The sequence below is a fragment of the Alligator mississippiensis genome, chromosome 5 (genome assembly GCF_030867095.1).
Source record: "Alligator mississippiensis isolate rAllMis1 chromosome 5, rAllMis1, whole genome shotgun sequence".
NCBI lineage: Eukaryota > Metazoa > Chordata > Crocodylia > Alligatoridae > Alligator > Alligator mississippiensis.
In genome coordinates, this window is record NC_081828.1 from 27999944 (window position 1) to 28015755 (window position 15812).

General features: G+C 42.7%; 2 protein-coding genes across 2 annotated transcripts in view; one reads left to right on the forward strand and one right to left on the reverse strand.

The window, feature by feature from the left end:
• LOC102571917 (uricase) overlaps positions 1 to 15812 on the reverse strand; it is a 40968-nt gene that overhangs the window by 17678 nt on the left and 7478 nt on the right. The gene's annotated exons all lie outside the window — the stretch shown is intronic.
• On the forward strand, positions 227 to 13640 carry DNASE2B (deoxyribonuclease 2 beta). The gene is made up of 6 exons (XM_006259039.4): positions 227 to 469; positions 5952 to 6129; positions 8604 to 8685; positions 10828 to 10989; positions 12118 to 12315; positions 13108 to 13640. The coding sequence occupies exons 1-6, from the start codon at positions 357 to 359 to the stop codon at positions 13461 to 13463; spliced, it is 1089 nt and encodes a 362-aa protein (XP_006259101.1). The 5' UTR covers positions 227 to 356; the 3' UTR covers positions 13464 to 13640.

A 15812-nucleotide genomic window follows, 5' to 3' on the forward strand; every position in this document is an offset into this window, starting at 1 on the left:
TATTTATTTTTGTAAAAACCTAAAAAAATCACTAAAAATGATGGGCAGCTCCACTTAGCACTCTGAACTCCTCTGAGTCATCAACTGTTTAGGACATTCGGCACCTTATAGATCAGGTTTTGATTGTAAGAAGGATACTTCTCACTGCTTTCATTCTTTATATATTTTTTTTCATATTGGGTAGCTTTATTATCATACCAGAACTCTGCCTGCATTGACTTGCTCTTTGTTGGCACAGGTAGTATTTGTTATGTTCTCGCGAGAACTGAAAGTTAAGGAAACCGAAGCAAGAGAACTAGAGAACTTCTCCTTTTAGAATCAAGTGTTTGCTTGGTCTGTGCATCTGACAACCTAAAATGTCTGCAGGATATGTATGGGGTTGCTTTGCTTTGTTATTATGTAGTAACGTCAAGTTTCGGTGGGCGGCTGAAATTTCCTGCCGAAGTGAAGAAGGTGAACCAGTTGATTGGTAAGTAACACAAAAACTGTATATTGGAAAAATTCTGGAATGTAAAAGTGAAAATGCTTTAAATGATATTGCATTAAAGAGCTAGATCACAGAACCATAATGTGTAATAATCAGCATTTTTAATCGTTTCTGCTTTTGAGGTAGTTTTTAAACGATATGTTTGGAAAGTAAAACATGGGTTTTTGAAATTTGATTTGGTTTCAAGGTAATTAACCATGTTGCTGCATTATGACTAAGTGCAAAATTAGCATGGATTTACAAAGCATTAATTATGATCAAAGTAAGCATGCTATCTGTGTTCTAATGCCAAGCCTCCAGGACATAGGTGAATGTATAGAAATGCTGTCAGCACCCAGGTTATCGGTGAATTGTAGTGGAAGTGGCTTTTTACTTGGATGTGGGCAAAACTGGGAGTTATTGTTACTAGCATGGTCTTAACTCACTTGTCTGCACCAGAATAAAATATAAGTATAAATTGCCTCCTTCTCTAGCAGTCTCTGTAGTCAAGAACTGATTGGATGGATCAGGGGTGGGGCATATTAGCAAGTAATGCAGGGAAGCTCACAGCGTGGGAAAGTGCACTACTTAGTCTGGCACTAAAGAGCCGATGTCATCTACCAGTGCTGCAAGCCAGTTGGAACTGTCAGTCTCCAGACCTGCTGGTCATACCCCTAGCAGCATTTGTGTTTTATAAAGAAGAAATAAGGAGCAGAAGCAAAACTGTTTCATTAAACTTCCTCTTGCACACAATCCATTATTACACAGTGGATTGTAATACATTGGAGTTAAAGTTGCCCTTATAGTCAATCCTTTCCCTTTGCAGTATTTCATGATTGCACATTTTTGGCATTCTGATGCCTTCCTTTGTAGTATTTGATACTTAGAGAGATCACTTGTGCCTGATCTCTGGTGTGACAACGTCTGTGTTCTCAGGACACATATGGAATTGCATGCTATATCAAGGGAGGAAGCTATCAGGTGTAGTATTTACTTTTATTTAGCTCATCTTGAAGTCTTCACTCTACAATTTATAGTGCACTTACTAAGAGTTTTACCTGCCTAAAGTACTCTAGGTTCAGTCTTTCTAATATAATAAAAGCCTTAGTGTGTCTGTCTGTCTGTCCCTAACACTTTATTTGCATTCTGATTGGTTGTCTCAGCAGCCCCAATCACAATGCTGACTGAAACAACCCATCAGAATGCTCTGCACAGACGGACACACGTGGCGGAGCGCCGCCAAGATGGCAGGGACTGAGGGGCCAGAGGGAGCAAGAATATCTCCCCACCCTGCTCCTTGGAGGCAGATGGCAGGAATGGAGCGGGGCAGGGGGAGCAGTGAGGCAAGTGGTGCTGGCCTTGCCTGCCCCCCTCCCGCCCCCCCGGCCCTGCTCCTTAGAGGTAGCACAGGGTGCCGGTGGTGCAGCACTGGCTTTGACCCCCCACCCCGCGTTCCTTGGAAGCAGACAGCAGGGATGGAGTGGGGGGAGTGAGGCCAGTGGCGCTGGCCTCACCCCCACCCCCTCTGCCTTGCTCCTTGGAGGCAGTGGCAGCGCAGGGTGCTGGTGGCACGATGCTGGCCTCACCCCCCCCCCACTCTGGCCTCGCCACCACATCCAAGGCAGAGTGGCAGCACCATGAGGCACTGGGTGGCAGCACCCCCCCCATCATCATGATGGGCAATTTGCTAGTCTGTAATAAGGGCAGAGGGCATCTCTTTTAATTCATTTAAAACCTTTGAATAAACAAGACCCAAAACACCAGACTTGCGTGTGAGCTCCTAAGTGATTGCTTCAAGATATTAATGCTCTTAAGTTCTGTTGATGTCAGTGGGACTTGCAGCACCTAGCAAGTCACTTGCCACATAGTAGGACAATGCCAGGGTTAGACAATATCTTGATAACTGCATGCATAGCTGGTCATTTTAATTCTTCAGCTTGGAGTCATGCTCACTAACCCCACTAATTAAGCAAAGGCATGAAAATTATTAAGCAAAGGCATGAATTCTATTAACTCAACATTTAATCATAGACAATATTTGTGTCTAGACCAGAGTCTAATAAATGGAGTCCTTTCACCTCCTTCTCCTCTGTTTCTCTCCATTACACATAATTGCCAGGTAATAACTGATCCTGCAAACACTGAAGCACTTGAGTATTTTGCCGTAAATAGGCATCTGTGAAGATACTTACATGACTTACATTCCTCTTGTGCTCAGCTCCTTCCTGGAAGGGCCCTAAATGTGCCACCAGGAAACTGTCAACTATGGCCAAGCCTTTCAATCACAAAAAGCCATCAGACATGCCTATTGCAAAACTGTTAAGTGCTAGGAGAACTTATGCATTTCTGTACCTTTCACAAGCAGCGTGGAAAGATTTCATGTACTAATTCTTGAGCATGTTATTATTTCTCTTCTTCCCATCCTCAGATCTTGAGATGAAGAGGATAGGATTGTTATGACTCTGAAGAGTGCTCATCAAATTAATCTGTAAAATCTCCTCCTAGTTCTCTTTGTAATACTTCAGTAAGAACTACATCCATTGCTGATGCTGATGTAATAATATCACTAGCAGCTAATGATGAGCTAATTGGTCTGCCAGGACTGCTGAAGTGGTGTATTTCTCTCCTGTGTATATATACATTTTGCTACCTAGACATTGCTCCAAAATATGTTTGTATTGCTTTTTCTGCTTCTCTCCTAAATTTGTCTTTCTCACTGTAAACTAATTGTGGCAAGTGCTTTTTTTTTTTCTATGTGCATATATGCAGCTGGCACAATTAGGCAAACCCTAGTTGAGCTCACTAGGGTCTCCTTTAATAGAAGTGCTAATAATAAATTATTTTACTAGTACACTCAAAGAAAGTAGTCTGGATACCCACATGGACTTCTGCTTTGGAAAACTTGTGTTGATGAAGCCGTTTTGTTCACCAAGAATATCAGTGTGAACTTGAACCTCTGGTGACTGATGAGCATTCTAAACTTTGAAGATGATTCACGTTTGTGGTTAATATCTGTAAACACTCATTTTAACAAGAGTTCGTCTAAGTGCAAATCTATTTGGAAAAGTAAAGCTCTAACAATGCCAACATGGGGCTCCACATTTATTCTCTTGAGGATTTCATCAAATACACTCAATGTATTGGTTAAAAACATGTTTCCTTACTGCCAAACTTTAAGACAGCCTAGAACCTGACACTTCACTGGGTTTCCTCCTTTCTGATGCAGCACCAGGCATAGATTCATAGATGCTAGGGTCAGAAGGGACCTCAATAGATCATCGAGTCCGACCCCCTGCATAGGCAGGAAAGAGTGCTGGGTTCAGATGACCCCAGCTAGATGCTTATCTAACCTCCTCTTGAAGACCCCCAGGGTAGGGGAGAGCACCACCTCCCTTGGGAGCCCATTCCAGATCTTGGCCACTCTAACTGTAAAGAAGTTCTTCCTAATGTCTAGTCTAAATCTGCTCTCTGCTAGCTTATGGCCATTATTTCTTGTAACCCCCGGGGGCACCTTGGTGAATAAAACCTCAAAAATTCCCTTCTGTGCCCCCGTGATGAACTGATAGGCAGCCACAAGGTTGCCTCTCAACCTTCTCTTGCGGAGGCTGAAGAAGTCCAGGTGCCCCAGTCTCTCCTCATAGGGCTTGGCCTGCAAGCCCTTAACCATACGAGTGGCCCTTCTCTGGACCCTCTCCAGGTTATCCACATCCCTCTTGAAGTGCGGTGCCCAAAATTGCACGCAGTATTCCAACTGCGGTCTGACCAGCGCCCGATAGAGGGGAAGTATCACCTCCTTGGATTTGTTCGTCGTGCATCTGCTGATGCACGTTAAAGTGCCATTAGCATAGGTATTGTTGACTCTATGGGTGCTCCAGGGCTCAAGCACCCACTGAAAAAAATTAGTGGGTGCTCAGCACCCATGGGGCCATGCTTGCAGATGTTAAAAAAACCCACAAAAGAACTGTGCTTTACCAGAAGAAGCATTGTGTTACTTCAACTTGGCTCTACAGCATCTGTAAAGATTGGGCACTTCAGTGGGGCTTTTTGGTGCTTTTAGTTAAAGCTGATTCAATTACCTATTAGATAAAAGCACCAAAAAAGTCCCACTAAAGCACCCAATCTTTACAGATGCTGCAAAGTTGGGTTCAAGTAATGCATTGCATCTTCTGGGCAAGCACGGGGCTTGGCACAGAAACACACCAAGTTAAAAGTAAAGAGCCATTTGGGGCCCCCCAGCTTATGTCTGCAAGCACCTACTGGCAAAAAAAGAAAACAGGCTCTTATGGCACCAGGAGTGATAAAGTTTTTGCAGGCTAAGTCAGATTACAAGTGTCAGTTGTGCACCTCCCCCCCCCCCCCCCCCAACCTTTCTACAGGATTTTTTAGATGGGACCCATTGAGCACAAAATGACATAGAACCAGGTTGTTCTCCATCAGCTGCAGTAGCTCCGCAGGGCAAATAGTCTAAAAAGCCATAAAGCAAGTTTTGTGTCACCAGATGTGACTCTTCAAGGGAAGGTTTGTTGTACAAGACTGGTTATGCCTACACTGTATTCATTGAAGCATACATCACAGACAAACCTAGGCTAGCTTTAAACCAGCTAGCTTGCATGCTGAGTGCTGTCTGGCTGTCTAGCTACAGCAGCAGGGAGCTCAGCACTGACTGCAAACACACCTAAAAAGCAGGATAACGTATCCTGTGTTGAACCATGGGTACAGGGTAAATATCCTCTGTCGTTTTTCAGAGTAGAGCTAAACTACAAACTCTTTTAAATAGCCATGGACATGTTTCAGTGTGCCTGAGAACACTAAGGGCCAAATGCCAACCATATATTAGGGGCCTGAGTACTGAATGTCACCAAAATTACATCTACTTAGGCTGAGGCCAAGAATAGGCTTTACATTTCCTTTAAAACAAGATTGAGGAGTTCTGACATTCACAACAGCAAAGGGAGAATTCTCCCTCACCCAGTTACTATTCCCACTGTAACTGATTTCTGTGTCTTAGAGTTTATTTTTTAAAATCAAAACTTCTGAAGGTTTTAAATGGAGATTTTTTTTCCCTAGGAAAGATTATGCATGAAAGAGGCTCTGTTTGATCTAAGAGCCAAACTGATCTATCTACTGGGCATCTAAGCAGACATAGGTGCCTAAGTACAATTCTGTTCCATCCTGTTTAAGCCTCTAAAAACATTAATGCATTTACTTTTTTATCATGCTTTCATCTTGTCCTTAAGACTGAGTCACAAAAAAGCAACCAGGATGAGAAAGACCTATCTAGTTTGTATAAACTGTTCTTCAGGGACTCCAGCAGGGTGGAGTAGGATTGCTCTTTGATGTCTAAATCCACTTATGCACCTAATAGGTAGAATGGAATCTGGCCTTAAGTGTTCACATGGCATGTAGCAGGGAAGTGATGCCATGTAGCAGGGAAGTATTGCCAGCAGGATGACTGATCATTTTGATTATCGTTCATTTGCTGCAGGTTTCTTCTTTATAAATTACCAAAATACATGAGAGAAGAGAGTCCTGGGTCTGGACTGGAATACATGTACATGGATTCTTCAACAAAAGCTTGGGCACTGAGTAAATATCTAGTCAATATGACACAGAATGCGCTGGGACAAACACTGATGCAACTTTATGAAGCGTATGAGTCCAAGGCAAGCGCCATTTCATTGTTGTTTGTTAATATGTTCATTCTGTTATATTTAATGAAATGCCTAAAATGTAAATGAAATGAAACGAATGTAAATGAAATGAAAAAAACATTGTGGGACCTGACTGACAGTCTACGTGTTCTCAATGGAAAGAGAAATATGCTTACTCTTTCACCACAAATTTCATGAAGCAAAGCAGATCTTTTGCAGGTTTGGCTAGAACTAGAAGCCAGCCCCATTTTGGGTGCGTTCTGCATTCCAGCCAAACCTTTCACACAGTTAAAACTTTACCAAGGCATCCAATAAGCAAGATGTTCAGAATGCAGACTTACACACCTATAAATTTTCTTCAACTTTCATTCTCCCTGAGCAGTATTTTAATCTGTGAATATTAATTTAGACACACAGTAAGTAGGGTTGGATGGATAAGGCATTAAATCTAGGCCCTTGCTATACCAATCAGTCTTACTACATCATATTGTTCATAAAATTAGTGAGCTACAATTTAACTATCGGGTTTTTTACTCCCATGGAAATCAGTTGGACTATTCATCCAGTTAACATTCTACATACTGGGCCTGGATTTTCACTGCCTGGTACCTCGCCTAGTCATGCTTGTGCAAAGCTGTTGTAAAATGTTAGTAGATCCACATGGTAGCCACATTTTAGACTCACTCTGTGCAGGTATACATACCCCTCCAAGGCACAAGAAAGTGGAAAATCAAGCCCACTCTCTGTAAGGCTGACAACTGATACAGATATTTTTTGTTACTTACATACTATGGGTCACATTGGACTATGGTCTGGCATTCTTGCTGTGGGTTCAAGATAGGCCTGTAAAATTATTTTCAAGTGTTTTTGTAGTTAACTTTGTGCAAGGGAAAGATTACAAGAAGCCAGTTAAACACTGATAATCTTCTGACTTCTGTCTGGATTGTACACTGTCACTGGGAGAAGGTGTTTACACTCTGTAGATACAACATAGGTGCCAATTTTTTATGTTCTGCTAACACTTGCAAAGTATAGAGCTTGGGAGAGAAAAGCACCTTTAAAGTCCACTAGAATCCATTGGGCTGGGAGAGCTTATAGGAAAAATAGGGTGCTGTGTATATGTGATTATTTTGCTAAAACTAACTGCACCACCTAATTAAGAATGATTGGAGCATTTCCTAAACAAAACTTTAATGAACAATTTCCTTATGATGTGATTACTAAATTTCTAGATGTTCCACTTAATGTTCCACAGATTTACTAAATCAGAAACAACCTGCAAAAATAAAGAAAATACTGCCCTGTGGCCTGTTGGTTAATGGAACTCTTAGGCTGACGTTACATATTACACTTAGACCATGCTAAGGGCACTTAAAATGTGGGTATCTGCATGTTAAACTTCATTAACTTGTGCTAAGTGCTCTCTGAGCATCTCTGTGATACCACTTAAGGAGAGGATTAACTCTGAGCTGTGCTACCTAGCTTGTGTTAGGGTAACCTCAGTCTGCTTCATGAAGATAAAACAAGGAATTTGCAGTTTTCAAGCATCCCAGGATGCTCCACTTCTAGCTCTTCCCCATTGACTCCTACTCCAAGGATGAATTTTCACCCTCCCAAACTCTACTGCCCAAGGGATGGTACTATCCAGGAGTAGGCAAGGCCCTGCCAAAGTCATGGGAGAAGGGAGGGAGGGAGGGGAGCTGCAGCTGCTGAAGCCTGGAGCTGGGAGGTGGAGAGGCATGGGGCATGAGGGCTGTGGCTTCAGTCTGCAGGTCCCTGCATTCCCAGGGTGGGGGGAGGAGGCTCTGCTGCAGGGGGCCCTTCAATGAACTCTGCTGAGCTGATCCCAGCCCTCCTGACCCAATCTGTCTCCCCAGCCTTCTCCATGCTTCAGCAGCTTCATGTTGGGTGTGGAGACACCAGGGTTTAGCACAGTTGCAGCACAGAGCCATGGGAAAACATGCTTCCCTGCTCCCTGCAGCTCCATGCTCCCACTACGCTAAACCCTGGAGGCTCTGTGCTTAACATTCCACAGATTTAGTATGGGCTAAGTGTAACATGTAACTTCACCCTTAGAAACTAGGTTATCATGCAGACCTAACCTAGCCTGTCTCTTCGGAGGGACACAGTGGCAGAAAGGTTAAGAGGTCTTGCTACAGTTCCTCAGTTTAAATTGAATCTGGGCTTGTACCAAAGCCAAGTTTCCCCAGTCAGCCAAGCTGTAAATGGGTACATGGTCATTTGGTTTGGTGGAGTCAAAGGCAGCTGGATACTGTAGCTACATCTCTCTTGTGTGATGCTGGCTACAAATAATAGTGTGATTTAAACATCATTGACCTTAACCATCTTAGTTCTCCCTGGAAATCAAAGAGGTTGCAGCAGTTTAATTCAGTGGAGTATTGTTCTCTTACAGATAACAGTAGTTTTTCAAATGCTTGTTCTTTTTCTTTAAATTAAAGTTCATAAAATTCGGTGTTTTCCTGCAGAGTGACAGCACTGCTTATGCAGTATATAATGATGATGTCCCTTATTCAGATCATTACAGCTGGAAGAAAGGGCACACAAAAGGTACCAGGTTAATCCTTCTCTGCTGTTTTTATTGAGAATTTCTCTCTGTCTCCAAAAAGAGAACCCTTGTTTGAGCCAAAGCTAAGTGCAAGGATTTGTTGCATAATATTAAAAGATGCCAATGCTGTCACTTCATTTTCTATATTTGCCTCTGTGATGTCCATGCAGTACAGAAACGTCTAAGTCCTACTGACTTTTTACCCTTTTCTCAGAGGATAAAACATCTATATCTCACTTTTGGCAAGTAGGGAGCCATACTGTCCTTTGCTCAGTGACACCAGGAACACAGGATGTGAAAGCAATAGCTTTCCAAGTGTCCCAAGTGATAGAAGTATGAACTCAATTTCTGAACTTTCAGGGCAGGAAAATCTAGGAGGAGGCAAGAATGTGAGGCTAACATTCAGGAATCTACTGGTACACACGAATGAGTTGAACGTGTTTTCCTGAAGAGGGGGGCTCAGCAAATTTCTAGTTGTTCCACTGGGGAAGACAGCTAGGTTTGTCTGGCTTCCGTTTGGAATGAGCAAGGGCTTTGGACCCCCAGGTCTTTAGTTTGCAGACATGGTGAAACCCTGGAAGCCTTGGTCCCCATGGCAATGTAGCTGCAATGGGAAACATGTTCCCTCCACCTGCTGTTTCTCCTAAACTCCATGTGGGGAAGGATTTATACAAGGACTTGCCCTGCTATTGCTAGCACAGTTAGTTTTCTCTCCACTGATTAATCCATTTGGACCAATATAAGGAAGGGTACAATGCTAGGGAGAGAGGGTCAAAGCCATTATAAAATCACTCACATTTCTAAATGACAATTAGAAATGCCTTTGAAATGCCCCTTTTGTGTTCATTGAAAATCCAATGGCACTAGCCCAAAAAATAGGGGTGTGAACTCCAATCAGAGTCCACTGGAGATGATGATGTCATTCACTTGTTCTTGTGTGATGGAAGGTTATGGGATATACCAATAGAGATTTTTTGGGTTGATACCAATGGCCAGTTTTTAACGAGCCATATTGGCCATACTGATCCAATTGCCAATATGCAGCCCGGCAGCTTGGAGAGCAGCGTCCAGCTGGTAAGTCTGTTGTGAGGGAACACTGCAGCCACCCCAAAATTCACCATAGCCCCTGTTGCAGCACTGCTGCCACCCCAAGAACAGCCCTGGTCCAGGGCCCGCCAGGAAGAGTCTGGCACTTCTCCAGCCCCAACCCACAGTTGCAGCCCACCCTAACCCCACATGCAGATCCAGGGGCACACGCCCCCTATGCCCTCCTGGGGTGTGTTTAGTGGTGGGAGCCATCCCCCTTCCCTGCGCCCCGCAGATGAGCCACAGCTTTGTCCTGTGCCCCACTCCACCCCGCTGTGGCTGGGCAGCACCCCTTCCCCCACAACAGACTTACCAGCCGGACCTGGCTGCTCTCCACAATGCTGGGTTGTGCTCCTTGTCACCCGCATGCTGCACTGTGGCTGCGTGCATGCATGGAGAATTTATTGGCCACATTATTAGCCAAAAAAAGCTGATTGCTGGTACTGTCAATTTTCTTTATATGGGACCGATGTATCGGTGCACCTCTAATTTTGTTCCACTTAGTTGCCTTATAAAATGGTTGCTGTACTTATGATTTGTAAGTGCTTTGCGATCTTTTGAGAGAAAATATGCTGTGTTAAGGCGCAGAAGCGGTAACTAAAATTTGTAGAATTTCCATCACTGGAGATACAGGCAGATTAGATAAACATCTGTCTGGAATGGTCCTTGGACCAGTAGATCAGTTTGATGGCCTCCCTATGTCCTGCCCTTCCTTATTCTTTATCATTTGATACTTGGATTGAATTCCTAGCTCTGTCACAAACTTCATGTGTGACTTTCAACAGGTAGTTTCCCCTCTCTGTCTCAATTTTCCCATCTGTAAAATGGTTAAAATATATTACAATTGGGTTTGGAGCTCCTTGGACGGGAGGCACTATAGGAACACAATATATTATTGTTAGTAATTCATTATCCCTCTAAATGATTTAAAGCTGGGTTACAATGGATCATTAGAATCCCACTTGAACAGTGCTACTTTAAGGGAGGAGAAGAGGACAATGTCTACATTTTCCCTAGCTTTGTTCCCTAACATATCTGCAATAACTGTATTTTGACAGGATTTCTAGTGTTGGACAAATCCCAAGGTTTCTGGGGGATTCACAGCATTCCTCGGTTCCCGCCATTCCCTGAGGAGGGTTATGGATATCCACCTTCTGGGGAGCTATATGGACAAACAGCCATCTGCATAACATTCAGATATAACCAGTTTGCAGAAATAGGTATGGCAAGGTCTTCCTGCTCTCACATACAGACATCTCTGAATCGGTTCTTTAGGATTGGGCCTCAAAGAACTACGTATTTTTTGTCCTTTGTTGTCATTTTTAAATATGAGGCTGGAAACTCAGAACTCCTGTCTTTAAATTACGTTTATCCACTGTTTTCCTGTGTGCCTCAGTTTCTTCACATACAAAACTGAGTTACCAATAAATACCAACTTCCCCTTTGTGATGATTAATTATTTTGTGCATGCACAGGCATGTCACGTATTATAAAAAAAAAAAGCTTAGTTGTTGTTTTAACAACTATAATGATTTACACGATATTATACAACTGCTGATGAAGCTGGCATAGTAGCACTGACACATCAACAGTTGGACATGGAGTCACACCAGGAGTTTACATAAGTACCTTTGTGATGTGAAATGCCAGTCATAAAAAATAAATAGAAATTAATTTTCTGAACACCTGACTCAGAACTACCACTGCATATTTCCTAGCGCAACTCTTCTCTGAGTAGTAAAAACTCTTCTCTGACAGTAAAAATGACATTTTGGGAGGCCACATGTATCATCCCAGATGTGCTTAGTTTACAAGTCAAAAGCTGTCTCAGTGAAGTACTGACCTCCCCCCAGGACTTTGCAAGCTAAGCTCTGGCCTTTGTGCATCTCATACTTTCAATAGTTAGGGATCTGCAGGCCAAGTGAGGCCTTCAGGAGCCCTTGTCTGTTGCTTTGATTGGGTTTACACAGGTTAAGTGACTGGAACTGGGTCCCTGACCTGCAACCAGGCACATGCTTAACCTTACACGTGACTTGCTTTTAGCAGACCTACTTATAGGTCTGAAGAGAAATCCTTCTGTAAGTGTCTGCAGGGTTGAGGCCCTAGCTGACAGCTCTGCCCTTGATGCACAAGAGGAAGTAAAAGCCAGGTCACTCAGCTCTGCAGTGCAAATCAGAAAAAACACTGTATCCCTCAAGTCATCAGGTCCTACTCTAAGCCTAGGATGAGGGGAATAGAAGGCACTGATTTTATATTGCTTTGTTTCAAGCTTGAGCCCATTTTCGGTTTTTTAATTGCTTTTCTTTAGTACATTTTAATGTTGTGCTTGTCCGTGTCTTTTTGCTCAGACAAACAGTTGCTCTGCTACAACCCAAAGGTCTACAACTGCTCCATGCCTAGTGTCTTTCACCCTGACCTTCCCAATCTGCAAAAACTCTGTGCAGGGTCTGAGCTGCCTCTGATCCCCTGGCGCCGCCTTTCCAAACTCCAGTCAGCCGGTGGGGAGAACTTCCTCCACTTTGCTAAATCACACTTATTTGTTGACGGTAAGAAAGGCTGAACAGAGAAGCCCAGTTACAGAGATGAATGTAGAAGATAGATGAATGTACTGACATTTTTAAACATTACTAAAAAACCCCACACAAAATAGGAAACATCACAGTAATAACATAGCAAAGGAAAAGGCTGTCTTGTGCTTTTGGTAATGTAAGGTATAGGGGGTCTTCAAAAATCTCTACTTTTAGGCAAAGAAAAAATGGGCTTGTGTCTTTCTCTTTTGCTGTTGTATAATGTGTGAAGAAGGGGGTTTTTTTTCTCCTTTTGATGTTTTTTCTTGTCATTTGCATTAGATATACAGGTCCTTTCAAGCCAGAAGACTCTTGATAGTTAAATGAGCAATATAATGGTGCTGCTGCAGAACTCAAGAGATTGAAAGCTGAAGAAATGAGGGACTGAACAAATAAGAGGAAGGCACCATTTGTTGGATTATTTAAAATGCTTTGCTGTTGTCAGGTCTTGTTAACCCCTATTTAACTCCAATAACCAAGCTGACAGTTTAGAGAAAGGAAGTTTTTGTTAAAAACAATATTTCCAGAAATAAAGTTAAGTTCCTCAACACGTCTGCCAGCAAAATGAGGGAAAACTAGACCAGGCATTCCTACTATTGGTAAGATTAAACAAAATAAGGAGAAAAGCCTTTAAAAACCCACTGTCGGGCAACAAAGAAACAAAATAGATCACAAGCCCAATAATTTTTTGGATTTCACCCTTAGAAACATAAGGGAAGTGAATGGAGGAATGATATCGATATAATTTACTTACATCTTCTGTAATTACAGACATCTACGTAGCCTGGATGGCTCAGCAATTGCAGACAGATTTGTTAGCTGAATACTGGCATCACTACAAACATGACCTTCCCTCCAACTGCTCTCTCCAACACTACGTCTTCAACATAAACCTAATTAAGACCCCATGGAACTCCACTTTCTATTCCTTTCACGATCATTCTAAATGGTGTGTTTCAAGGCAATACGAAGATGAGTGGACATGCATTGGAGACCTAAACCGTGCCCCACCACAGGCTGGGAGAAGTGGTGGGTTCATCTGTACTCAGAATCAGTACATTTACAAAGCTTTCAGACACTTGGTTTTTCATTACCAAAGCTGCAGTAACTCTTCAGCATGGCTATAAATGGGCTGCTGTCAAATAGTGTTTATGCCCATTATGTAAAGAGTGTGGAGATTTTCCGTTAAGATACAGTCCTGCCCTGAAAAATGGCATTGTGGATGGAGTTCCTTGTTTATTATCTCTTAATATCTTCTGCAATAAACATTCTCACTTGACAAATAAAATATGTTATTCCTTTAACTGCCAGTCCAATCAGCTCTATCTAGGCTCTGAGAGTAAAAAACTGTTCTTTCCTTCTCTCATATTTTTACCAGCAGTAAAGGTTCTGCTCAATAAACCAAGGCTTCAGCAATGCCTGGACGCTCCTTGACTTAAGTGTTTTTGCATAAATGTAACAGAATAGAAGTTAGTAACAATGCTGGTAGTGGAACATAAGGAGGAAGAGAATTGAGCTCCTTCTCTTGAAGCCATTTGGGCTCTCCAGGGTTAATAGGAGCAAAGAGCCCTAAAAAATTCCTTGTATTTGTCACCTGTGGCCCACTCCAACTCCCACTGAGGTTAGTTGGGAGCCTTTCCACTGACTTTAGATTCTAGAGTCAACCTTACATTGTTATTTGATGGAGAATAACCATACTTTAAACCATGACTTCTCTATTTATGCTATGTACCCTCTGAAGATCTCAAAGTTATGTCACTTAATGCAAAGATTATCACTGGGCTGTGCTACTTAGTTTGTGTTAGGGTAACTTCAATCTGCTCCACAGAGATAAGACAAGCAATTTGCAGTCCTCCAGCATCCTAGGATGCACCTCTCCCATCCCCCTCACTCCAAGTGCAGGCATAGGACCCAGGTGTCCTGGCTCTTACCCATGCCCTTGCTCACCAGCTCTCTAGTGGCAATTCAGAGCTGTGCAGGCAAGAAACAGAATTAATCCTTAACGTCTGATTGCTTACATTGCATTATAACTTTAACATCCTTAACATTCAATGGATTTAGTATGGTTTAAGTGTAACTCTTAGAAAATAACTGGTTCAGAGAGCTTTCATAGGTGAAAACCTACTTCATCAGATGTTACAATATTATAATGTGACCTACAAAATGTGGCCGCTCTACACATGCAATAAAGAAAATTGTAATTTGTAAAACTTTGATACAGATACAGACTCAAATTTTAACATTCTGCTGAGTTTATTAGAGAGATATCTAGCAATTTTGGTGCCCTTGGCAGAAATGCTGTCAAGCGTTCAAGAGTGGGTGGTGAGGAGAGGCAGGGAAGAAGGGAGATGAATGATAGTGTCTTGCTGTGCACTTACTCATTGATTCTTCCATCAGAATTTCTGCAAAGAAACCAGATGCTATAAAGAAAATGCCCAGCAACCACAAGAACATTTCCTTCCTCTTCTCTTCTCAGGAATAACAACAAAACAGCACATCTTACAGACTTACAGGGTGCCAATAAAATCAATTCAAAGGCAATTTGTGGGTGTTCCTTGTAGCAATTGTGCAGATTTCCAAGGCTTAACGAAGAAAAGGAGAATAAATTAACTGAGGTTCAGTGACTTTTCATTTGAAACTGGAGTGAAGCAAAATGATATCATGAAGAGATATTGCTTGCAGAGTGAGACCTGGAGAGAAAAGTGTGCCAAATGGGAGATAGTCCCAGGTATTCTCTTCTGCCTATTGTTTGCATTTAAGTTGTTGTCAAGGTACACATTAAGACTTGCAGGCTAGAAAAGTGGCATGGGGCTGGGTCCAGACTGGATAAAGTGGCTGCCAGACCAGATATGCTGGTGGAGGCGGGTACCACGGGACCACACTCTGTCCTGTGTGGGCCTGATCAGACCCAGCGGAAGCACCAGGGGCTGGAGGACAGGGCTTTGCAGAGTGGATTCAGACCACAGGTTGTATATCTGACACTCCTGCATTAAGGAATGTGATCTGAAACACTGTGCAACAAGTCCCAAGCCGGGCTATGTAGCACTCAGGCATCTGGACCAACCAGAGAACCACAACATGAAGTGGTGGCAGCAATGCTTCCAGCCCCCTACCTCAGGGGAGGGAATGACTATAGCTCTGGCTTGAGCCCTGCTGCCCAGGTGACTGAAAGGGGCTTCATCTCTCTCCTTGGGTGGCACTTGCTTCCTCAACATTCCTAGGAGATGCAGCAGCACAATGGAGAATGTCACAATGTCCAGCACACAGGTAAACCTGAAGCTAATAATGTAGTGCAAATATTTTTCCCAATTAATTTGGGTAGCTTTAAATGAAACCGACTATTTAAATGTTTTTTTTAACTCTTTGACCTCTACAAACAGTATATTTAATGGGTTTTTTCCCTATCACACATCAAATGGATTATTTTACAATAACAGTTTTCATTAATTGAGCAGCATCAGTAAAAAGCAAGATTG